The 24,270-nt window shown below is 46.1% G+C and overlaps 1 protein-coding gene across 2 annotated transcripts in view; it reads left to right on the forward strand.

Moving 5' to 3' along the window:
- The first annotated feature begins 756 nt into the window (after positions 1 to 756).
- The window catches only part of Uaca (uveal autoantigen with coiled-coil domains and ankyrin repeats), a 93,269-nt gene continuing 69,755 nt past the window's right edge, over positions 757 to 24,270 (forward strand). The window contains exon 1 of one of the 2 annotated variants that reach the window (XM_006971460.4): positions 757 to 991. In XM_006971460.4, coding sequence (XP_006971522.1) covers positions 908 to 991 — 84 coding nt within the window. In that variant the 5' untranslated portion in view covers positions 757 to 907. The remainder of the gene's footprint in view (positions 992 to 24,270) is intronic. The other variant, XM_016003634.3, reaches the window with a different exon arrangement.

The raw sequence follows: 24,270 nt of genomic DNA on the forward strand, positions 1-24,270 counted from the left end.
GGCTACCCGTGAAGCTCTATCGATGGCACCTCTTTCTGTCTTTCCCTCCACAGCAGTACATGAACACTTAACGCGGGCCTCGAATTATACTATTAAGTCTAAGTGTGCATCACCCGTGTGCAGTGCCCACAGCGGCTGGAAGAGGGTATCAGCTCCCTTGGGACTGGGGCTAGAGAAGTTTGTTAGGTCCTGAGAATCGGACCCAGCTGCTCCACAAGAGCAGCCAGCGCTCGGCTAAGCCGGCTCTCCAGCCACACTGCATCCACTGCGCCCAAGTCTGTTAAGTGTTCATTTGCCTAACCAGCTCCTTTTTCTTACAAGCTTGTTTGTCCCCGAGTTTCCCATGGGTGTGGCTGTGAGATGTGTGGTCCTGGGGTTCGTGCCCTCATTGAAGATCCTGAATGGGAAGTTGTTTGAAAGCTCGTCAGTGTGTAGGTGAGCTGGGACCCGATGGGAGAAGAAAAATTTTACCCTATACAGGGCTCGCAATGGGAAGAGGAGGGAGTCTGGGGAGATAAGAACCGGTCTAGGCTGGATCACTCTAACCTCAGACCACCCAAGTGTGCAGGCACCACAGGCCAGGAGCCGGCGCTGCGCCTCCGCTCACTCCACGCGCTGCAGAGCTGAAGTTCCCTAACTTTTCCTCCAGAGGGGAGAGGAAGGGTGTTCTGAAGTTTAAAAGGGAAGTCCCGCCCCCTTCCCGGTTTCCAATTGGCCGGGGCTGACCCCACCCTAGCCAGGCAGCGGGTCCGATTGGCTGCCGGAGGGACCCTGTTGAGCGAAGCCCCCGGGGGCCCCAGGTGGCAGGTGGGGCGGGCCCGGCGCGCTCTAGGGCGTCCGCTGCTCCGGCCCTCGCGCTCGCAGCCTGCAGTCCCGTGGGGGACCGGGACCCTTGAGAGCCGTGGCCATGAAGAGCCTCAAGTCCCGGCTGTGGAGGCAGGACGCTCCCGGCCCCACGTCGCCCTCCTCGCCCACCGCGGTGGCCAGCACGGTGAGCAGCGCTTGCGGCGGGGACCCTGGGGACCCTTCCTGCTGCGCCCTTCATCGAGGATCTGGGTTTCTCGGAGGAGCCCCCGGTCCCTCCTCGCTTTGGCCTTTGCGGGGTACCCCATTCCTATCTCTTTCCGCGGGGGGGACCCCCTCTCTGCTCCCCCGTGGTGCCACTCTGTTCTTCGCGTGTCCCCATCGTGCTCGGTGCTCGCGATGCCGGGGTCCAGGTAACCCCGGTCTTCCACCTGGTGCCGTCCCGCGCGGACTCCGGACCCGCCTGGCTCCGCGGCTTCCAGCCGTGCCAGAGTTGGGAGAGACGTTGTGTGTCCTCCGCTGAGGCTGTCACAGGGAAGTCTGGTTCTCAGCCAGGCTGGGCGAGAATAGGGATCTCAAATGCAGACAAAGCCCTGCTTGTGTTTAACCCTGGAGATGGCGAAGTCGGGAAGGTGACTGTCCTGTTGGCAGAGTAAGTCCCACCTGTGGGGCAGGTGGGTGCGGGACATGGGTGCCGAGCTGAAGCCTGGCCTCAAGTGTGCGGGCGGAGAGAAGTGGAGCTTGTCCGGCTTCTCTGGGAGTTGGCAGAGAGAACAGAAATCTTGGGAAACATCCTGACTGCAGATGTTGGAACTTGGATAATTTGGCAGGTTAGAATGGCCGTATCATCAAAATTCTGTTACTAAGGACGTTCTATTTAAAAAGTCTTACGGAGTCGAACACAGAGGAGATGGAATGGGCAAACTGCCGGTTTACCTGGTGGTCGTAATTAAAACGGACCCTTTTAATTTTATACAGATTTCGCCGAGGAATTGTATGCTTTTTATGATAATACAAATTAATTGGTTTTGGATTAATTCAGATCAGTGCCTTTCTGAAGGATTACCTTTAGTAGTAGTTTATTTGGTCTTAAAGGAAACGGGAGAAACCAGACTTTAAAAAAAAATAAAAAAGGAAAATGATTCAGTCTGGGTGTGGTGATGCCCGTCTGTAATCCCAGCACTTGGGAGGCAGAAGCAGGAGGATCACGAGTTAAAGGCCAGCCTGGGCTATAGAGGGGGTTGGAGTCCAGCCTGGATTCTATGAGAACCTGACTCAAAAACAAACAAACAAACAAGGTGGGTGGGCGAGGTGGAGAGAAAGAAATAATAGATTCAGACGCTCGCATGGTCTTTGATGTTTGATCACACCTGAATATGTTTTCTAATTTCACTGGGGAAATTTTTTTTTTCTTGACTTAAAAAAATATTTGGCAGAAAAACGTAGTGTATTGGAGGTAGCCATGGTTACAGGTCAGCTCCTTCCCTGCACCAGCAGAAGATCTGCCTTTCCCCGGCCTTGCAGCTGTATCTCCCAGACTGGTTCCCACCCAAGATTTATGTTCCCACTTGGAGGTTTATGTCCCTTCTTCTCACTCCCGCTTTTGAGAACCTAGAGGTTGTAACTGCTGCTGGTGTTCTCAATATTCACGATGGCTAAAAACACTCGGAACATCGTAGCTGCTGCTGGTGTTCTCAGTATGCACGATGACTAAAAACACGGGGAGCCTGAGTCTCTCCTGGGTTTGTCTTGAGCATGCACTAAACTGAGCATCCTGCCATTTCTTAACATCATAAGAGTTAAATGCATGGTGCAAAAACTGTTCTCTCTGAAGCAACACACATCTCTCAGTTTGTGAAGGCACAGAATATATTTTGTAGGAGCTTTAAAATGAAAGTATCTGGATGTGTGCCTAGTAGAAGCCAGCCAAGCATCGGTAGGATAATGTGGGTGAACAGGAAGGATAGACCCTGTAGCTTTTCAGTCTGTACAACCCAGAATCTGGTTTGGTCACACTGTGTGTATGTGTGTGTTGGTTGTGGTTGTGTTGGTTGTGGTGGTGGTTGTTTCTGACCGGGTCCCTCTCTTCATCTCCCCTTTTGCCCATAAACCTTTTTGAATCGATCCATCAGCACATGATTTAACGTCTACCAGGAAGAAAAATATTTTCCACAGATTGTCAGTCTCTTGTCTTTGTCCTTCAGCCCCACCTTCCTCAGAAACCACCGGAGGTTCTTATTTGCCTTCATGCCCCTCCAGCGGAAGCGCATCCCAGCAGATATGAACACACACACACACACACACACACACACACACACACACACACACACACTTTATAGAAATAGCAGTGTGATGTCTGGTAGGTAAGGTATAGTGTCTCAGGGTACTTTCAATTTTTTTGATTGCATGTTATTTGTTTGTGTGTGTGTTTGCTCATGTGGCACATGTGTGCCACAGTGTGTATGTAGAGGTCAAAGGCCAACTATCAGGAGTCAGTTCTCCTTCTATGTGGGTCCTGGGGATCGAACTCAGGTCAAGCTTGGTGACAAGCCCCTTACCCACTGAGGGGCTTACAGACCCTCAGAATACTTTAGACCTGTATTTTTCTGGTGAGTGAACTTGATCCTCTTTTTCATGTCCTTCTGAGCTCCCTGCATCATTGCTAGGAGTTTGTCCATCTACCTTTCTGTGTGGTGTTGATTTTTGTATGTACTTCATGTTCAGGGAACCCATAACCTTAGCTGTTTGTTATGATTCTTGATGGCTGTAGCATACCCTATGCAGAAAGTGGTTGTTTGTATACAATTTAACCTTTGATTTTATGACTTTATATTATATGTTGGTCTTCTCAAGTGGCAATATTGGACAACAGAACCCTCCCAAAATTCTTTTAGTGTGCATTTTTACTTCTTAGTTTTGTTACATTTATTTCTTTAGGCAGGGTCTCACTATGTAGCCCTGGCTGCCCTGAAACTCACTATGTTGACCAGGCTATCCTCACAGACCCACCCGCCTCCGTCTTCCCGAGTGCTGGGATTAGTGTCATGGGCTACCCCGCCTGGCTCAGTTTCATTTTTAAACATTTATTCCCTGTAATGTAAGAGGGTGTACAGCTTGGTTTCCTTTTTCTCTCTCCCTTTCCAAGTTTCAAATCTCCTAATGTGAGTGTTAAAATGTTCATTTAATTTTCGTGGAAATCATCATAATTTACTCTGCACAACTTTGATATGTTTATACCATAGCTCTCTTTGCTTATATCTCAGCTTAACCAGCTGAGCCACAGACTGAGAGATGTAGATGTGTGAGTATTTTATAATGGTGTGTGCAGTATACAGCCTGGTCCCCTGCCAAGCTATGGTTATATGTAGAAGTAAGTTTAAATATTCTCAACAGCAGCAGTGTTAATTAAATCAATGCCAAGGGGTTTAGAGTTCGGTGAATGAGGATGTGTTTATATGTATATAAGTAAGTGTACTTCACAGTGGTAAATATTGGTAGTATATATTTGTTTTTTGTTTGTTTGCTTGCTTTTTGTTTTTCAAGACAGAGTTTCTCTGCATATCCCTGGCTGGCATGGAACTCACTCTGTAGACCAGGCTGGCCTCAAACTCAGAGATCCTCCTGCCTCTGCCTCCCTAGTGCTGGCATTAAAGGCATGAACTACCACACCTGATTGGTAGTATATATTTGAAGGTTGATCTACTGTTCAAATTTGGAGATAGCTGCATCTATTAACTACAAACTTGGAAATCTTTGTGTTATGTTTGTTTGTTTTGAGATGAGGTCTCATTTGATATCCCAGGCTGGCTAGGAACTTGCTATATAGTCCAGGCTTGCCTCAAATTCATGGAGGTCCCCTGACTCAGTCTCCTAAATGTTGAATTAACAGGCGTGAGCTGCCACACCTGACACACATTTATTCTTAATTGCTAAATTGGAGTTTCAGATTCCCGATGGTATCATTAAATGACTAGAAGTACTACATGAGAGCCCTGTCAGTTATAAGTTATATGATGTACAGTAATAGTAGGCTTGCTCGTGTTCATGGAGTTCAGGTTAGGACATTTGAGCAAGAAAATTAAGGGACGGTATTTCAAGATGGAGTAGAGGTACCACAGACAAATGTTGTAAGGGCTCTCCCCTTTAAATTGCACCTATCCTTGTTGTTGTGATTTATTAAGCTCTTTTTTAAAAAAATTGCTCGTGTGTGTGTGTGTGTGTGTGTGTGTGTGTGTGTGTATTGCCTGCAGAGGCCAGAAGAGGGCGTCAGATCCCTTGGAGCTAGAGTTACGAACATCTGATGTAGGTGGGGGAATCTGAACTCGGATCCCCTGCAAAAGCATCAGGTGCTCTTGCTGGGCTGAAGCCTGGTTTCTAAGTTCTTGATGGTGATCATCATTCTGCTGCTCTTTCTCCAGGCTACTTGTTACACAGAACAGTGGATTTTATAAGTTAACAAAACCGCTTCTGAAGCATCTTGCTAAGTCTCTGCAACTGACACAAACATTGATGTTTCTAAAGGATTAAAGTTACAAATAGAGCAACTTGGGGGAAGAAAACCATAAAACCCCAAACCCACTTTTTGTTCCCACCAGGGATATTAGATCCTACGTATTGGAAAGCATAAAGGTTTAAACATGAGTTTGTTTTAGTTGTGGTTCTGCGAATGAAGGCTTCAAGTTTCAGACCCCAGGGTTCGAGTGTGTTTGATACAATGTTAATGTTATTACTGCGGTGACTTGGGGATCATGTGAATAATTAAGTGTGAAAATTGTTATTCCTCTAACTTGGGGTAAGTTACTAAGCACGGTTTACTCATTGTCATCGAGGAGCCCAACCTTTAATTAAATATGTTTACCTAATTAGTGTTTTGTTTAGATAGCTTCTTATTGTTACTCCCTTGTGGCCCCGGGAGGGAGGTTACACATGAAGAGACTTCTTTCTTGAGGTTATGGAGATGGCTCAGTTAGGAAAATGCTTGCTTTACAGGCAGGCATGAGGACCCAGAGTCCCAGAACCCAGGTGGGAAATGCTGGTGTGGTGCCATGTGCAGGGAGGCAGAGGTGGGGAGATCCCTGGGCAGTAGTACTTAGAAACTCTAGGCCAGTGAGAGAATCTGTCTCAGAACAAGGGGGACTGTAGTTCCTGAGGAATGACATTCCAGGTTTCACACGTGTTCTAGGTGCACGCATGTGCATACACGCACCAAGAGAATTATCTTTTTGTACTTCAGCCTAATGCTGCATCAGGTTCACTTGGAAATGGATGCACATCTGAACTGCAAACTCTTAGTGTCTTTTCCCTACAGTGTTCAAGCTTTTTAGAAAAAGTTTATTTTTAAGATTTACTTTTAAGTGTGTGTGTGTTGGACATATGAGTGCAGATGCTCTCAGAAGCCAGAAGAGGGCATCAGACCTAATGGAGGGCATGTAACCTAATGGAGTTACAGGGAGTTGTGAGTCACCTTACATGAATGTTGGGAACTGAACTTACATCCTCTGGAAGACTAGCAAGTGCTCTTAACTATGCTTTCCAGTCTCAGTCTCTCTCTCTCTCTCTCTCTCTCTCTCTCTCTCTCTCTCTCTCTCTCTCTCTCTCTCTCCCCCTCCCCCTCCCTCTCTCTCCCTCTGTTTGTATGTCTATATAAGTATTCTTTGAAAATTCCATACATGTATACAATGTATCCGAGTCACATCCACTCCCACTCATCCCAGCAACTCTGCCCACATCTTCCCAACATCTCCCTTCCTCCTCAATATGTCTCCCTCCCCACTTTATGTCTTTTTCCCCATGTAGTCTACAGACTTGAGTGATAGTTTAGGATTTTCATTACCTTATTATTCATTACTAAAAAAATTACCCCACATTAGATTAGAAACTGGAATAGTCACCTTATTTATCTTATTTTTTAAATTTATGCATGCATGTGTGTTCACATATGTGAGGGTGCATGTATGAGTATGTGTGCTTATGTATGTGGAGGACAGAGGACAACATGCATGATTGTCATCTTCAGGGGCACACCTTTGAGACAGGGATTCGTATTGGCTGATGCTAGCCAGCAAATCCCAGCAATCCTCCTGCCTCCACTTTCCCAGGGCTGGGATTACAAGCACATGCTATTGTGCCTTTCTGTAGCGATTGGGGAGCTCAAATTTAGCTCCCTAGGCTTGCAACACAAGCACCCAACCATGCAGCCATCTCTCCAGCCTCACAGACATCTTATCTAGTTTTGAAAATATGGAAAACATAGTTTCAACTATGGGTTAATAATTATACTCTCGTTGTAGAACTAGACAATTCCAAGGCAGGGCTAGATGGAAGAATGCTATCAAAGATTGGACTTTGAAACCGCAGTGAAGAGGCCTTCCTCCCCAGCAGGGATGGGACCTTTTAAGCATCAGTGAAGATAATGTCAATGGACTGCACTCTAATAATGATTGAAAATAGAAACCACTGGTCACCTTGGGAAGATGCAAGGGCTCGTTCTTTTAAGCTCGGGAAAATCAAGACTTCTCTCCCTGTGTGAAAAACAGACTCACTGGGAAGCTCTTCCAGTAGAAGAAGGGCTGAACTAGTACATCACATGTCCCGTTCTAGCTAATGAATGAGGAAAGGATGATGAGTTCATATCCCAGGGTTTTACAGTCTTGAATGAGTTAATGGATTTAGAGTCTGGACTGAGTGACCATTAGCGGCTACCAATGTCTCAATAAAGAAAGACAGACGTACTTTATTCTGTCTTTATTCAACTTTATTCTAATGTGGTTGTTGCCACATTAGAAGAGCCACACCCAAACACAGAAGCCCTTCACATTCATAACCAGTGCTTCTAGAAATACAGAAGAGGAACGTGGGAAGTAGCCACCAAAATTCTGGTTGTGGGAAACTCTAAGGTGAACCAGTTTCTTTCTAAGGGGGGGAAGATGGAGAGGGGACCTAAGAGAGCTAAGGGTTGAGAAGCCTTGAAACAGTCGCAGTGGTGGACTCTTGAGTCCCTGGATAAATAGCTGTAAAGTATACAAGCTTCTGAGACAATTGTGGAAACGGAACCCACAGTTATAAACTCGACATGAGCTTATTCAACAGATTTCAGTGTGATGGTGGTGGTGATGGGACAATGTTTATGAAGAATCTCTCAGCGGACTGTTTAGAAGAGCACGGGCAGATGAAATGATAGGAAGTCTGGGATTTGCTTCAGAATATCCTGGGGGTGGTGAGAGGCGATATAGTTGAAATAGGATTGGCCATGAGTTCCTAACTGTAGCTTGGCGCTCACAATGTATTTGCTTTAGTGGTCTTATTGGATTTAGCCAGTGTCCTAAATTTTAGGTCTCAAAGAAACCTGGGACAAGACTCACTCAGTACCTGTGGCTCCTTCCAGCTCTCCTCACCCTACCCTAAACCTCTCCCTCCCAGGGCCTGGGCTTCCTTCCCTTCCTCCCAGCTTCTCTTTCCCATGTAACCGGCCCTTTGGCTATGCACTTTTGGCCTCTCAGTGGGTTTGCCCCCATCTCTCTAGGCTCCATCTCCATCCCCCCCTTCACCCACCCCCATGACCTAGTTCAGTCTGGACCCTTCCAGATGCCTTTGGCTAAATTCTTCCTCATATCTACAAAAAACATCTCAACCATGCCTTGGAGTGGTCATGTCCTCATTTTTCCTTCACTAAAGTTTCTATAATAAAGATCTAGTCCCAGTCTCCAAAAGTTTGAAGGGAGCGAGACATAAAACCCTAACAAGAAATAGTGTGAGAACCCTGATAGAGGTCTGTTTAAACCAGGGGCCGAGGAGACAGCTCACCAGTAAGGTGCCCTGCAATTGTGAAGCCTTGAGCTTGATCTCCAAACCCGGCTGTCATGGTACATGCTTGTCATGGCAGTGCTAGGGAGGTGGAGCCAACGGGGGCTCTGGGGCTAGCTGAGCCGCCAGCACAGCCTGCTTGGTGAGTCCAAGACCTCTGAGAGCCTCTGTTTCAAGCCGCTAGGTGGAAGACCCCCAGGAAGGTCAACTGAGGTTGTCATCTGCTTTACACACACACACACACACACACACACACACACCTGCACACACACTCTCACACGTACAAGAGGTCTGTATAGATTGTTGTAGGAGCACAGATGTGTAGGGTGGGGTCAGAGGAAAGATTGGAAGTTTAACAACTAGAATGGCCTTCAAGGCAGAACAACAGCACGTTCCGTGTGCGTGTGCGTGTGCGTGTGTGTATGTGTATGCATGTATGCTTGTGTAATTAAGCAGCCCACTGAGCGGGCAGCAGGTTTGGAAACAAACTGGTCTTATAGTGTAGATGAAACAGACTGTCAGCACTTAGAATCTGGGAGGCAGTGAGGCGGCAGGAGGCTGCAGCTTGGGGATTAGAGGAGTAGTTTTTCTTCCTTAAAAAACAAAACAAAACAAAAAACCTTGAAATTTGAATTACTTGACAATTTTAACCGTTGTTTGGAGAAATGTCAGGACCATGAAACTGTTGTCCTCAGAATTATTGCAGTAGAGACTTAACAACTTCATCTCTTTCTCTCTTCCTTCCTCGACAGACCTACGGGTGAGCAGAATTGAGTTCTTCCCAGCCATGCTGACCTGACAGTGGGTCCTGGGAAAGAGCACTAGGAAGACTAGATTAACACATGACAGCACCTGTGTGACTGTCTCTGCCTCTCCCCATGACTGGAAACCTTTACTTCTCCCTATCAGGGTTAGGCAAGTATTTGCCCTGCCTCCTAGGGATGCTAGAGTTCCCACAGGCAGAGACAGGCCCAAGTGATTCCTCAGGACAGATGGCTGAAATGATTCTCTGAAACTATGAGCAGGGGGGTGGGATGGTTGACTGCTTGCCTTACCCCCCTCCCAATGGTAACACAGTGGAAGTTCTTTGTAGCAGTACCATAGTTAAACAATGTATGTATCTCTTTTAGAGCTAAGAATACAGTAAAATAGTTAACCAACCAACAAAATGAACCCAAATAAAAACCCAGTGAAACCCAAAACCAACCACCACAAATAAATCAAATGGTTTGTAATCACAAAGCGTTTTGTTGATACTTACAAATTCTGACATTGTGGACATCTTCAAACAGTGATATCTCCAGTACAGTGCACAGAAGAGGAGCTGAAGTGTTAGAGTGACCAAAGACCCTGGCGGAGAGGGCTGCGACTAGAAGTGATTGTGTAATCCAGTCTGGCATGGCACAGACCCTTCAGAGAAAGCAAACCTTGGACTATACCTGTTAGGGTAGAAGACTGTCTTAAACCTTTCAGGCCTGGGGATGCGGCCCTCTGGCATAGCATCACTGCGCCTGTGCGAGGTCCTAGGTTCTCTCTCTAGCACTGGGAACCTTCTGCCTGGAAAGCAGAGTTTCCTCCCCACAAAATCATGAGTGTTTGTTGTAGGAAACAAAGTCCAGTTGAGGATAAATAGCCGAATAGGAGTCCATTCACAGCACCATTAATGGTGGTTCCATTATTGATTTGAAAGATGCTGAACCACCTCTTGGTTACCCAGTTAACATAGCATCTCCTGGATCCCACAGTAATGACTTCTGAATCTGACGTTATTCAAATAAACTTTGTACTTGGAAGCTGTCCATGGGGTTGGCAGGTTGGCTAAGGAAACAAGAGTTCTTGCTCCTAAGCTTGACAACCTGAACCTGAGTTCCACCCCCCACACCCACACAGTAGGAGAGAACTGGGTCTCCAGATTGTCCTCTGACCTTCACACATGAGCTGTAGTGTGCACACATGAACACATGTGCACACACACAAAGCAAACAGATATATTTTTTAAAAGCTGTTAGTAACTTGAAAGGATCTGAGCAGATATTAAGAGCACTGTGATCCATGCTCATGAACTGTTTGCACAGATTTTGCTTATGAGTAAGGGACTTAGCAACAATACCCATAACTGATACTTGTTGAGTATGTTACCCAGCCTGTATTTTAAGTGATGTGTGTTCACTCAGTGCTCACAGCAATCCTGAGAAATGGTCCTGTTGCCTTTATTTTAGATGATGTTAAATAATTGACCTGCTCATGGTTTATAGCTCATAGCTAATAGCAAGCTTGTAACCTGGCTCAAAAACTCAGGCCCTTACTTACCATTGTGAATGGACATAATTTAAAATTTAGTGCTGGGTGTGGTGGTGCACACCTTTAATCCCAGCACTCGGAAGGCAGAGGCAGGTGGATCTCTACAAGTTTCAGGCCAGCCTGGTCTACAGAGTGACTTCTAGGACAGCCAGGGCTACATAGAGAGACTCTATCTCAAAAAAGCAAGAACGAAACTTGAAAGCTGAGGAGCTGCGCCTTGAACTGTGTGGAAATGGGGAGAGGAGGAGCTGTTTAAGAGCCAGGACCCTTCTGCTGACAGAGAAGGGAAGAATCTCTGCCAGCTCGGTAGGGGAAATATTGTTTTAGTTGGTTTTCACTGATGGGACACGCGGGCATGGTCTTTTGTTTGTGGCTCGTTGATGTCTAATGCTCATTTGTTTGAACTCTTCGGCTTCTTACTCTGAGGTCTCTTTTGCCTCCTTGGTAAGAGGGTTCTACCTTTGTTTTTGCTGCTTGGCCAGTCGCCGCCTCGAGAAGGGCTCCAGTCAGGGCTCTCACTGCAGCTGGGCCTGTCTCCTTCCCCCCTGTGTCTTAGCATTTTTGTCTTAGGGATTTAATTTTGTGACAGTTGTTACATTAAGACTTGGCTGTTTAATCTTCACAGAGAGTGTAACTCGTGGTATACCAGTCTCTAGTGTGTAACTTGTGGGATACCAGTCTGTTGTAGCTACAGTTTTCCTGCCTTGCCCACAGTCAGGACAAATCTCTGTCACCCGCCAGTCCCACAGCCTCTCAGACCCAACCAAGTAAACACAGAGACTTATATTGGTTACAAACTGTATGGCCGTGGCAGACTTCTTGCTAACTGTTCTTATAGCTTAAATTAATCCATTTCTATAAATCAGTATCTTGCCACATGGCTCGTGGCTTACCGGCATCTTCACATTCTGCTTGTCCTCGCGGTGGCTGGCAGTGACTCCTTCTGTCTTCCTGTTCTCTCAATTCTCCTGTCTGTTAGTCCCGCCTATACTTCCTGCCTAGCCACTGGCCAATAAGTATTTTATTTATTGACCAATCAGAGTAACACATTTGCCATACAGAACATCCCACAGCAGTCTGTAGTGTGTAACTCGTGGTGTACCAGTCTGTAGTGTGTCCCATTATAGCTGCCATCTCCAATTCCACACTGATGTTTCACTCTGCTCCATCTGCCCTTGTGTTTTGTGTCTGTGTGTGTTTGTGTGTTCATCTGGCGTACTGTCCCATCAACCTCAGTTCCAACAATTGATATCTAGGAAAGTCTAAGTCATGAGGACCTAATCAAAAACCAAAATTACCTGGATTGTTGTCTGGAAGGATATATATATATATATATATATATATATATATATATATATATATATATATGTTTTTTTTTGTGTGTGTGTGTGTGCAAGAAAAAAGCATACTTTTTTGTTGCTGTTTTGGAGATGACATATTTTGATTGTATTGATCAATTGTTAAGATTGACATTTCTTTCCAGTCAGGCTTACCTTTTCATATACATGTAGTGGATAATCATCATATCTATGTGACTGGGTTAGAATCACCTGGAGATTGGTGAGACATGCCTCTGGTGTCTTGTGAAGGCATTTTAGAGAGGACTCAGGGAGGAAGACCCAGGTGAGTGGAGATGGCACATCCTGTGGCTGGGGTCTGGACAGAATAAAGGGGGGAACCAGTAGAATCCTCTTCTCTGTGTGCGTGGCTTAGTTTCTGTTAATTGACGTGAGCTAAAGTGATCTGAGCTGAGGGAGCCTCTACTGAGAAACACCTCCCTCAGAGTGGCCTGTGAGCAAGTATGTGGGGCATTTTCTTGATTAATAATTGATGCAGGAGCACCTAGCCTACTGTGAGCAGCGCCACCCCTGGGCAGGTGGTCCTGGGCTGTATAAGAAAGCAAGAGCAAGCCATGGGGGCAGGCCAGTAGTTCTCAGTCCTCTGTGGTCCCTGCTGCTTCAGCTCCTGTCTCCAGGCCTGAGTTACTGCCCTGACTGCCTCCAGTGATGGGCTGGAAGCTGGAAGTATACGGCAAATGAACCCCTTTCTTCCCGGAGCTGCTTACAGTCATGGAGTTTAGAAAGCCAACTAAGAGGCTGGGCTTCCTGGTGGAGGCCTCCTCCTCCTCCTCCCTTCCCCCACCCCCTCCTTCTCCACACATGCCAGGCAGATGCTCTAGCCACTGAGCTACAGTTGGCCCCTACAAGAACGCTTTCTAAACTAGTAAGAGTATATAATTCTTCCTTCTTTATTTGGTTGTTTCTTGGTTTTCTCATTTGTAGGGGAGGCTACTCAGCAGAGGGTGGGGTGTTTTGAAAGTGACTCTTCAGTGGCGGAGCCTCTGAGGGTGGTTCTAGTAAAGCAGACACACTGCCGAGTTTAAGAGGCACCTTAAAGAAACACTTGCTGCTGCTTTATGGAGGGTTTTGACTGAGTCTTACCGAGCTAACCCGGTCCAAACTATGCAGTGGAAGCTGGCTCTGAACTCCTTTCTGTCCCCTCCCAAGCGCCGGAATTACAGGCAGGGATCACCACTCCCAGCAAGAGATCTCATAACTGTGATAGCTTTTATGATCCATTTCTCTCATTTTGACAGGTTTTTGTTTGTTTGTTTTTGTTTTTTCGAGACAGGGTTTCTCAGTGTAGTTTTGGTACCTGTCATGGATCTTGCTCTGTAGCCCAGGCTGGCTTCAAACTCACAGAGATCCTCCTGGCTCTGCCTCCTGCATGCTGGGATTAAAGGCATGTGTCACCACCGCCCGGCCCTTTGACAGATTTTTTTTTTTGAAAAAGATTGTAATTTTTATTAATTCTAACTATGTGTGTCCATGGGTATGTGCATGTGAGCTTAGGTGACTGAGGAGAACAGAAGCATTGCATGCCTTGGAGATAGAGTTATTGTGAGCCACCATTGTGGGTGCTGGGTACTGAACTTGGTCCTTTGCAAGAGCAGGAAGTGCCTTTAACCACTTTTTAAAAACTAACCAACCAGCCAACTAACCAACCAGCTAACCAACCAACCAGCCAACCAAACAACCAACCAACCAGCCAGCCAGCCAGCCAGCCAGCTAACTAACCAACCAGCCAACCAAACAACCAACCATCCCACTGTAGAATATAAACAGCAATCATGGTAATGGACAAGTAGGTAAGGAGGGAAACAGGCACTTTTCAGTCTTAGCAAAGGCCTATTGTGGGCCAAAGAATGTCTGTCCACAGCTTCTGAAAGCCCTGGATGGTAGGAAGTGGTAACATACACACGGATGCTCTAGGAGCAGGTGCTGAAGCCTGGGTGACTTGAGCTGAGTCTTTCTACTCCTGGTAGTTGGTTTCATGACCTTTGACAAACTACTTAAATATATTTGTTTCTGAATTTGGAAGATGGAAGTGAATAACTGTGTTTTGCCAAGTAGTTGGGATGATGAAGTGAGATAAGGTAAAATTAATGCTTGACGATATGCGTGGCTTCTGTCCTGTGGCTGCCTCCCTAAGTCATCAACTGCAACAACTTGACTCTGTTGCCTTCCCTTTTGTGCGTACACTAAAGTCTTTTCAGTCTTTTCATTCCTAAGGAATACAAACATGTATAAGCTCTTATTTAGGCTAGATTTCTAAAATCCACCCACATCACCTCTGGTAGCTGCCCCGAGTTAAAAGACATTATTTATCAAGGACAGGAAAGTAATATTTCTTGAACATTCAGTCTCCTAGGTTAAGCACTGGGAGATGAGAGGTTCTCCACTTTGTGGAGGAGCTTTATCAATATAAAGTAGCAGGTGTGTGATACAGTACAAGCTACTGACCCAGGAGGAGTGTGTGATACAGTACAAGCTACTGACCCAGGAGGGTGTGTGATACGGTGTAAGCTACTGACCCAGGAGGAGTGTGTGATACAGTGCAGGCTACTGACCCAGGAGGAGTGTGTGATACAGTGTAAGCTACTGACCCAGGAGGAGTGTGTGATACAGTGCAAGCTACTGACCCAGGAGGAGTGTGTGATACAGTGCAAGCTGCTGACCCAGGAGGAGTGTGTGATATGGTGTAAGCTACTGACCCAGGAGGAGTGTGTGATACGGTGTAAGCTACTGACCCAGGAGGAGTGTGTGATACAGTACAAGCTACTGACCCAGGAGGGAGTGTGTGATACAGTACAAGCTACTGACCCAGGAGGGAGTGTGTGATACTGTGCAAGCTACTGACCCAGGGTGGGGCTGCGGCATGGGGAGTGCGGAGTCAGTTGTCTGTTTTGTAGTGAACCCTTCACTGATTCTCAGTGCACTTACAATGCTATCAAATGCCACCCTTATCTACTTAGTTATGTCCCTCTCCCCAGAAGGAAACCACACACCCATTAAGCAGTCTCTTCCCACTTTCTCTTCCTCTGTGCCCCAGCAACCACTAATCTGCTGAGTGAGCTGCTTAATCTGAAACTTAAAGGAGGTGGGTGGAAGCCATCCAGGAAAGGGCAAAAGCCATTCCGAGCGAGCGAGCGAGCGAGCGAGGCAGAGGCATAGGGTGGAGAAGTAGAGCGCCGTGAGGAAGCTGGTGCTTAGCTCAGCATTGCTGGAGCCTAGAATAATAGCCAGGAGGATGGGTGGGAAGTGGGCACAAAGAGGAAGTCACAGCGTTTTAAAAATGCCATCCTTAAGAGTGTCACACTTGGGGCTGGAGAGATGGATCAGTTCCCATCACTCATGTGACAGCTCACGAACATCTATAACTAAACCCAGGAGATCTGACAGCCTCTTCTGGATCCATGGGCTCTGGCATATTTGTGGTGCACAGGCACATATGCAGGCAAAAATACCCATGCACATAAATATATATCTATATATTGTATATCTATCATCTCTCCATCTATATCTATCCGCTCATCTATTTATACAAATATATGTATGCATACACACATTTATAGCTATTTAAAAATAGAGAGTTGGGCTTGCACTGTGAATGCAGAGGTGGATGTTCAACTGTGGTTTCTGTGGATGCTCTGGTGGGAACAGATTTGAGAAAGTCAAGCTTGAAGCAATTCCTAGCTGCTGCAGTGGTGCAGGCTGGAGCTGGCAAGGGCCCAGAGCATGCAGTGCTGGGCAGGCTGGAGAGACGGGCACCCAAGACCCACACAAGTGACCTGCCAAAGTTGTCCAGTCAACAGACACCTTGTCAGAATCCCACCCACTCCTAGCCTGAGAGAGCCCCACCAGTCCCCTGTTTGAAGCTAGTCTGTGACTACCTGGTAATTATGCTCAGCAGGGGTAGAGACCTCTGCTTGAGTATCTCCAGGCATTAGCAGCCCGGGTGGTTGTTTAAATATTCTTATCTGTAGTCAGTTGGGATGAATGGTTCAGTGTGCTGTTGAAGACTGGAAAATACCCCTGGCAGCTGAACTCACTAGTCTAACATTCACTGTAAGCATAGAATTTTAGCAGACATGGGATTGATTTCTCTCATTTTTATGATAGAAAACTGAAACATAATTCAAGAAACTATCACAGTGGACTAGGGTGCGTCTGCCCGTTAGATTCAGAAGCTGATGACTGACCATATTTTCTCTTAAAAATTTTTTTTTGCATTCGTGTGTGTGTGTGTGTGTGTGTGTGTGTGTGTGTGTGTGTGTGTATGAAATTGAAGGAGGTAGTTCTCTCCTTCCACATGTGTTCAACGGGTTTAAACTCAGGTCATCAGACTTGGCACCGAATGCTGAGCCATCTCAAAGCCCTGGCTATATTTTCTCTACATTTGAATATGTATACAAATGATAATAGAGTTTATATACTGATGATTTTCACTGAACCATTTGAAGGTAAGTTGTAGGTTATTTTTCAGTTAAATACGACAGCACATGCCACTCAAGAGTAGACAGCTTTAGTCAGGGAAATGGCTCATCAGAGCACTGGCTGGGCTTCCAGGCGACCTGGGTTCAATTCCCAGCACTCAATGGCTGTTCAGAATGCCTGAAACTTCAGTCTCCAAGAATCTGATGCCTTCTTCTGTCCTTTGTGAGCATTGCATACATGCCGTGTGTAGACATACATGCAGACCAAACACCATATACATAAAACAAAAATCTTAAAAAAAAAAATAGAACAGGACATCTTAAATATCTCCAGTGTAATGCACTGTGTGAAACTACAACTCAAAGATAAGGAAATATAAGGGTGATATAAATATGAATGCAAAGACATAGTGAATTTTTCTCAGTCTAGCCATGTTTTTGTTTTTTGTTTTTGCTTTTTGGACTAGGTTTCTCTGTGTAACAGCTCTGGCTGTCCTGGAACTTGCTTTGTAGACCAGGCTGGCCTCGAACTCGCAGAAATCTGCCTGCCTCTGCCTCCTGAGTGCCACCACCACCGCCACCCAGCACCAGTCTGGCCATGTTAAGGCATGATGTGGATGATTTCTGTCATTCCTGTGAAACACTCATGCTAATGAGTAATATGTTTTTATGTTGATTCCCTTAAGCAATATAAATACCAGGATGCCCATTTAGACAGGGGACTATGTATCACCATCAGAGTGTCCGTAGGGAGCAGTCATGTTTACTACTCGGACTAGTGAGAGGAGGGGGTTGGGATCAATCATGTGGCCTCAGGCCATGTGTGACCTTAGAGCTGGTTCTTGTTGGGCCTTATCGGTCCCCCCCTCCCCCAACCTCATGCTCCAGACCCCATTCCTGCTCACACTGAAGGATCTGAAGCTTCAGAGGGACTCTCCAGAAGGCTGTTGCCTGAGAGCCACACAAACGCCACACTCAGAGGCTCTGTCCCTTCACTCCACATACGTAAATGCTTTCCGCTGTGTGTTGTGTGTGTCTCTGTGTGGTGCACGGATATATTCTCACATATGTGCGCTGTGCACCAACATTGATGTTGCATGTCTTCCCGTGAGCTTAGCTACCTGTGTTTGGTTCAGTGTCTCTCACTGAACTTGGAACTCACTGATGCAGGAGCCTGGTCAGCAAACTGCCTGCCCTCCTCCAGCCCTGGGCTTAGACATGCACATGGCCTACCTGGCTTCTTTTGTTTTCAAGATTTATTTACCGTTATTCATGTGCATGTGTTGCCTATGGAATGTAAATAAAAAAAACTTCAGTGTATATGTCTCTACATGTCTAAAGCTTTTTTTTAGTCTTTTTCTTTAAAATTAATCAGTCAGGCTCACATTTAAGGATATAATGTTATTTTTAAATAGCTACATAAACTATTGAAATAGAATAGCTCACATGATTCTGGAAATTAAATTATTGTGTCTCATATTTTGACCATTAAAATGCATTTTCTGGCTTATAATTTTAGCCAACAGTAGCTCATTTTCTATTGGTTTAAGTAGGACTTTTATAAAAATAAAATTTTCTTTGATATAAATTATTCTATTATTCTGCTCTTTTAAAGATTTGCTTTATGTGTATGAATGTGTAACCCATGAGTGCCTGGGAGGTGGGTGGTGGTGAGCTGCCATGTGGGTGCTGGGAATCGAACCAGGTTCTCTGCAAGACCAAAAGTAAGTGCTCCTTACTGCTGAGCCATCTCCCAAGTCCCTTCTCTGCTTTGCTTTGTTTGTTTGTTTAAATAAAACAAAAATTGTAGAAATGGCCAAAGCAACGTCTTTCCTGTCAGCCTCAGCCCTCTTGAGCAGCAACAGTCTGTAGCAGAAAAGACCACAGACACCCAGATGACAGGAGATTTTTGCTTCGGGTCTCAGCGCTGTGCCTAAAACGCGCGGATCTGGGACAAAGCGCTTGGTGAGTGTCACACGTTTATCTTGTACCTGACCAGAAATTTTAAGGTCTACAAAATAAAACCTTTTGGAAGCTGTGCAACAATATGTTGAGAGATTTAAGCAATGGTGGCTAATCTGTCAACTGTTGCTTTTCGTCAGGTATGTCCGAGGCCGTGATTGGCTCAGTTCTAGAAGAAGAAAACGGTGCTCACGCTCCAAGGTAAAGCGTGAACCCACAAGGAAAAGGTCTCAAAAAATTTAATTCAGATCATTTCTCATGTTGGTTCCATAAGCTGAGAATAGTATAATTTTTGTTTTCTGCAGAGTAGGTTTGAGTGGTTATTTGAACAAAAGCACACTTGATGTGGAACAATCTTCATAAAGGTGACAGAGGGCACATTTTTCCCTCCGCTCACTTTTAGCACAGAATGGAGCACTGTGTTTGATGGAGGGCTTTTTACTGAGGACCGTCTGAGTGTCACATTCCATGGTGTCATGCAGAGTTGTCAATGTGCTCTTTCACTGGTTGAAACTACTGGGCACAATCCAGGCTCATTTTATTGAGAATGAGTCGCTGGAACGACTTGTGGACTTGCCAGTGTTCAAGCTAGTGTTACTTTGAGGATGGTAATTCCAGCAAAGGTCGCTCAGTGGGGAGGGCTTTGTGCCAAGCCTGAGGACCTGGGTTGGGTCCCCAGCACCCAGATGGAAAAAGCTGAGCAGTGTGCTTGTAACCGAGGTAGAGATGGCGGGGTCCCTGAGGCTCACTGGCCAGCCAGCTTAGGTAAATCAGTGAGCCTCAGGTTCAGAGAGGGACTCCATCTGAAGAAATAGAGGTAGAGGGCTGTGCAGGAGAGACCCCCAATGTTGCTGTAGTCTCCACCCACATGTGCACGTATGCATAGGCACCCACATGTGCACATGCCCACACTAACCACATACCCAGCATCCATACCACACACCAACCCACGTAAAACGTTCAGCAAAATTCAGTCCCATTAGTTCTTGTAGCTTTCTGTTTCTTTTAAAATCTGGGCTCCTTATTGTCTACCCCAGTGTTCTCCTGTTCCTGGGGACTCTTTTTTTTTTTTTTTTTTTTTTTTTTTTTTTTTTGGTTTTTCGAGACAGGGTTTCTCTGCGTAGCTTTGCGCCTTTCCTGGAGCTCACTTGGTAGCCCAGGCTGGCCTCGAACTCACAGAGATCCGCCTGGCTCTGCCTCCCGAGTGCTGGGATTAAAGGCGTGCGCCACCACCGCCCGGCCCTGGGGACTCTTGTTACTCAGCCCCCTTGCAGACTGTCTCTGTCTGGATCTAGAGCCAGCTCAGCCTGGTATTGGGAGAGTTGTTTGTTTGTTTTTCTTCTTTTGCTCACTGGCAGCTAGCTCTGTCCCTCATCGAAACTCCTGACGACTGTGATGGTATTCATGGTCTACTGTATACTGTCTTCATGCAGCATGTATTTACCACCCACTGTATGCCAGGTGTTTGTGGTGCTTTGAATAGGAATGTCCCCTGTAGGCGCATATATTTGAATCTTTGATTATTAGGGAGTGGGGCCATGTGACAGGGATTAGTAGGCGTGGCCTTGTTGGAGAAAGTGTGCCACTGGGGGTGGACTTTGGGGTTTCAGATGCTCAGGCCAGGCCCAGTGTCTGTCTGTCTTCCTGCTGCCTGCCGATCTAGGGCCAGAGTTCTTGGCTCCTTTTCCAGCACCGTATGTAATCCCAGTGCTGGGTGTACACCTGGAACCACAGCATCAGAAATTCTAAATCATCCTTAGTGGATTTGAGGCTGGCCTGGGTTACATGAGACCCGGCCTTAAAGAAAGAAATGAACAAAAAAGTAAATGTATGTATGTATGTGTGTTCCTATTTGCCCCAGCATCCTTTTAAATTCAGATCAATCTATCCTTTTCAGTTTTTAAAACAACCTTACATTTTTTATTTAATGTATTTGTTAAATGTTTACAATCTTCAGATTTAAAGGGACCTTACACTTTTCTGGTGCCGCGGCTAGATGACCTTTGTGCTTCTTTTTTTTTTTTTTTTTTTTTTTGGTTTTTCGAGACAGGGTTTCTCTGTGTAGCTTTGCGCCTTTCCTGGGACTCACTTGGTAGTCCAGGCTGGCCTCGAACTCACAGAGATCCACCTGGCTCTGCCTCCCGAGTGCTGGGATTAAAGGCGTGCGCCACCACCGCCCGGCTGACCTTTGTGCTTCTTGACTGTAGCCTCCAGGGTGTGATCCAGAGGTGGTGGGCAGAATTCCAGACTTCTTCCCTAACACCCAGGACCTGGAATGTACCACGGAAATGTGTTCCTGGCTATGCAGTGACATAGGACGTCACTTCTGCAGACATAGTGAAGGTTCCCAGTCGTTTCATTCCCAGCGAGAGGCTGGGGTCTTAAGATGAACATGTATGGACTGGGCTGACAGACTCAGAGGCTGGTAATTTCAAGCCTTGTAACTACAGACTTTCACTTACCCCTCTGGGTGCTGGGTTTGAGGCTCACTGCTCCATGAGACAAATGCCAGCGGCTGGCACTTTCGAACTACTGAAATCTCTGTATGCAGTAGCTATCAACAGCAGCAGTCAGTGCTAGCTAGCATTTCAGCTCTTAGCGTTGGATGTTGGAACCCTTAGGAACACGCTTCCTCCCCTTTTCCCCCCCTCCCCACCTCCAATGCAGGATCTTTGGCTTTCAATATGTTGTAGCTTCTTGGAGCCTTCCAGTGGCTGTGGCTGGTAGTCGCTCATCACCTCTGCCTTTGGCAGCCTTGACTCGGGGCACTGGCCTGCTTTGTATACTACTGTCCTTTATGGTATCTGCCATCTTTGCCCAACCCGGCTCTGCTGCTCATCTGCATGGTGTTACTGGCTAGGCCTGCATTATTTAGGATAACAATCACAAGCAGGCAAGAAGAAATCATTCCACAAAAACCTTTTTTGGGGTGGAATGTTGTAATATCTAGGACATCACTGGAGGGTGTCTCCCTGCTGACTCAAAAAAAAAAAAAAAAAAAAAAAAAAAAGAAACCACCAAACCCAAAACACCCCTGTGAAATGGGAGGCACAGCGTGGGTGGGGCATGCAGATGAAGTGCTAATCGCGGGCCTCTTGCTGAGTGAGCCAGGAAGTGCTCTTCCCTCCGTGTGATGGGGAATTGTTTCAGGGTTATCTGGAGTTCACCAAGGCCGGCTTTGCCTATCATTGCCTTTCCCAGGCTTGGGGGTGGTCTGAATGGTTGTGACTTGGGTGGGTCTCCTGGAGGAGGAGTCACAGCTTCATTTGCTTTGGTCCTTGCAGCAGGAATGCTCTCAGATGACAGCAGAGTGTCTGATGAGCCAGGCTGCCCCAAGGGGTTCTGGCTGACAGGTGTGAGGGAAGAGTGGGTCTGATGCTATCTAAAAGCCTGGTTGACTCATGCTTGGCAATTTTGCTCACTCTTAGAAAGCAAAACATGGAGGAGAAAAAAGTCCATTGTAGGAAACTTACAATAAAAACTTAATGAGAGCCCAACACAAAACTAACATTCCCCAGGACCCACCTCTTGCCTCACCCCAGCCCACACCCCAGTTGAATCCCTCTGGTCCATCACAGCAACTTTAATGTAGCCTAAAGGATATTAGCCAGGTGGGTCCCTTCTAACTACACTAGCCCTTTCCAAAGCGATCCAGGGGCTGGAGAGATAGCTCAGTGGTTAAAAGCACTTGCTGCTCTTCCAGAGGACCTGGCTTTGGTTTCCAGCATCCATGTCAGGTGAATCACAACAGTCTATAACTCCAGCTCCAGGGTATCCCTCTTTCGGCCAGCGTGGGCACTTGGCACATGTGCCTATTTGTACACAGACATACACATGTACACATAATAAAATAAAGAGGGCTGTAGAGATGGCTCAGCATTCAGGAGTGCTTACTGTTCTTGTAGAGGACCCTGGTTTGATCCCAGCACCCACATGGGTGGCTCACAACCCCCAGTAATTCTAGTTCTAGGAGATCTGGCTCCCTCTCCTGAACTCAGGCACCTGCACACATGTGGTGCACATAAACTCATGCACACACATACACACACACACACACACACACACACACACACAAACAAACAAATAAGTGGGTACTTTTTTTTTTTTCCATGTAAAAGGCAGTCTAGTCTTCTTCCCTACCTCAAAATAGACCAGCAAGCTGGAGAGAGACGGAAGGCAGGAAGGAGTTGCCCTGTTCTTACTAGCTTGAGAATGGCTGGGACCATGTAACAGGGAATGTGGGTGGCCTTCAGTGGCTGAGAGAGTTTCCTGGATCACAGATAGTAAAGAAGCAAAGACCTCAGTTCTATAGCTTCGGGGACTCCTGCCAGCAACCAAGTGAGCCCTGGTGGATTCTTCTAGATAGGAGCTCTTCCTCACTACACCTTTTTAGCCTTAGGGAGACCAGACCTGAGGCAGAGCGTGTAGTCAGTCCCACCTAGACTTCTGACCTACCGGACTGTGGAACTTACATATCTGTAGTGATTTGTTATACAGCATGGAAATTAATGTGGGGAGCTTTTATGCAAGTATATAGAGAGATCTGAAAAGAAATAGGAATCTTTTGAGAAAACCGGGGTAGAAGGTACAGTCGTAACTAAGAGTCAGGAAAATATTTCACGTGGGCCAGGGTCTGCACACATCCACAGATGATCAGAGAGGGTGTGGCAGGGCTAGAAAAATGTAAAGATTTTCTATTTCTCCGTTATAATGCATTTATAATTAAAATAGATTTCTGTTAGTGTAATAAACATTTATATAATGCTAGAAATTTTATTTGGAGATTTATTACTAGGAAAATACACATTCATAGGCATGGAACACTTGCTGGGGGTGTATATGAAGACACTATGGATGACTTAATTTTGTTTAATTGTCAATAAAATGATTGGTGTCAAAATCTGTAGATAATTAAAACCTTGCATTCTAGAACATGGGCCAGTTCATTAGTCTACCAGTGAGATAGCTTTAAACACATTTTAGTACATTAAATTTTTTATTTTATGTATATGCATGTATATGTATGTGCCCGCATACATGTTGGTCCATGCGACACACGTCAGACGGCAAGTTGGTTCTCTCTTCCACCATGTGGGTCCTGGAGATTGAACTCGGGTCCTCAGGCTTGGCTGCAAGCGCCTTCATCCGCTGAGCCATCTCTCCAGCCCCTGGTGAGATGGCTTTTACTGTCCAGTGTTGGTAAGGGGGATGCACAGGCCTACACCTATTTTAAAAGGAGGGTCTGTGTAGGGGTGTAAGTGGCAGCCGGAAAGGCTCATTTCAAGTTGGCCATGTCATGGTGGGATTAAAGGATCTATACCTGTTGTCACTATAGCTTAAGGTCAGCTCTATTGATTATGACATTTTCCTTGTGTGCAGCGGATGATGTGGAATGGGAGGTTTCCCGATTGCTCTGCATTGATTGCATTCTAGCTGTGGGAACCTCTGCACATTATGGGTGAGGCTGAGTCAGGAAGAGGAAGGAACTGCACTTAGGACCTATTACAGACACTTAGGGTGTGGTAGTGTGTACACCCAAGAACATTCATTGTCTCATTTAAGTACCAAGGCTGTCCTGTAGTTTTGTTTGGTTCCATTGCCTCTAACCCGGAGATACACTTTCT

The sequence above is a fragment of the Peromyscus maniculatus genome, chromosome 7 (assembly GCF_049852395.1).
Source record: "Peromyscus maniculatus bairdii isolate BWxNUB_F1_BW_parent chromosome 7, HU_Pman_BW_mat_3.1, whole genome shotgun sequence".
NCBI lineage: Eukaryota > Metazoa > Chordata > Mammalia > Rodentia > Cricetidae > Peromyscus > Peromyscus maniculatus.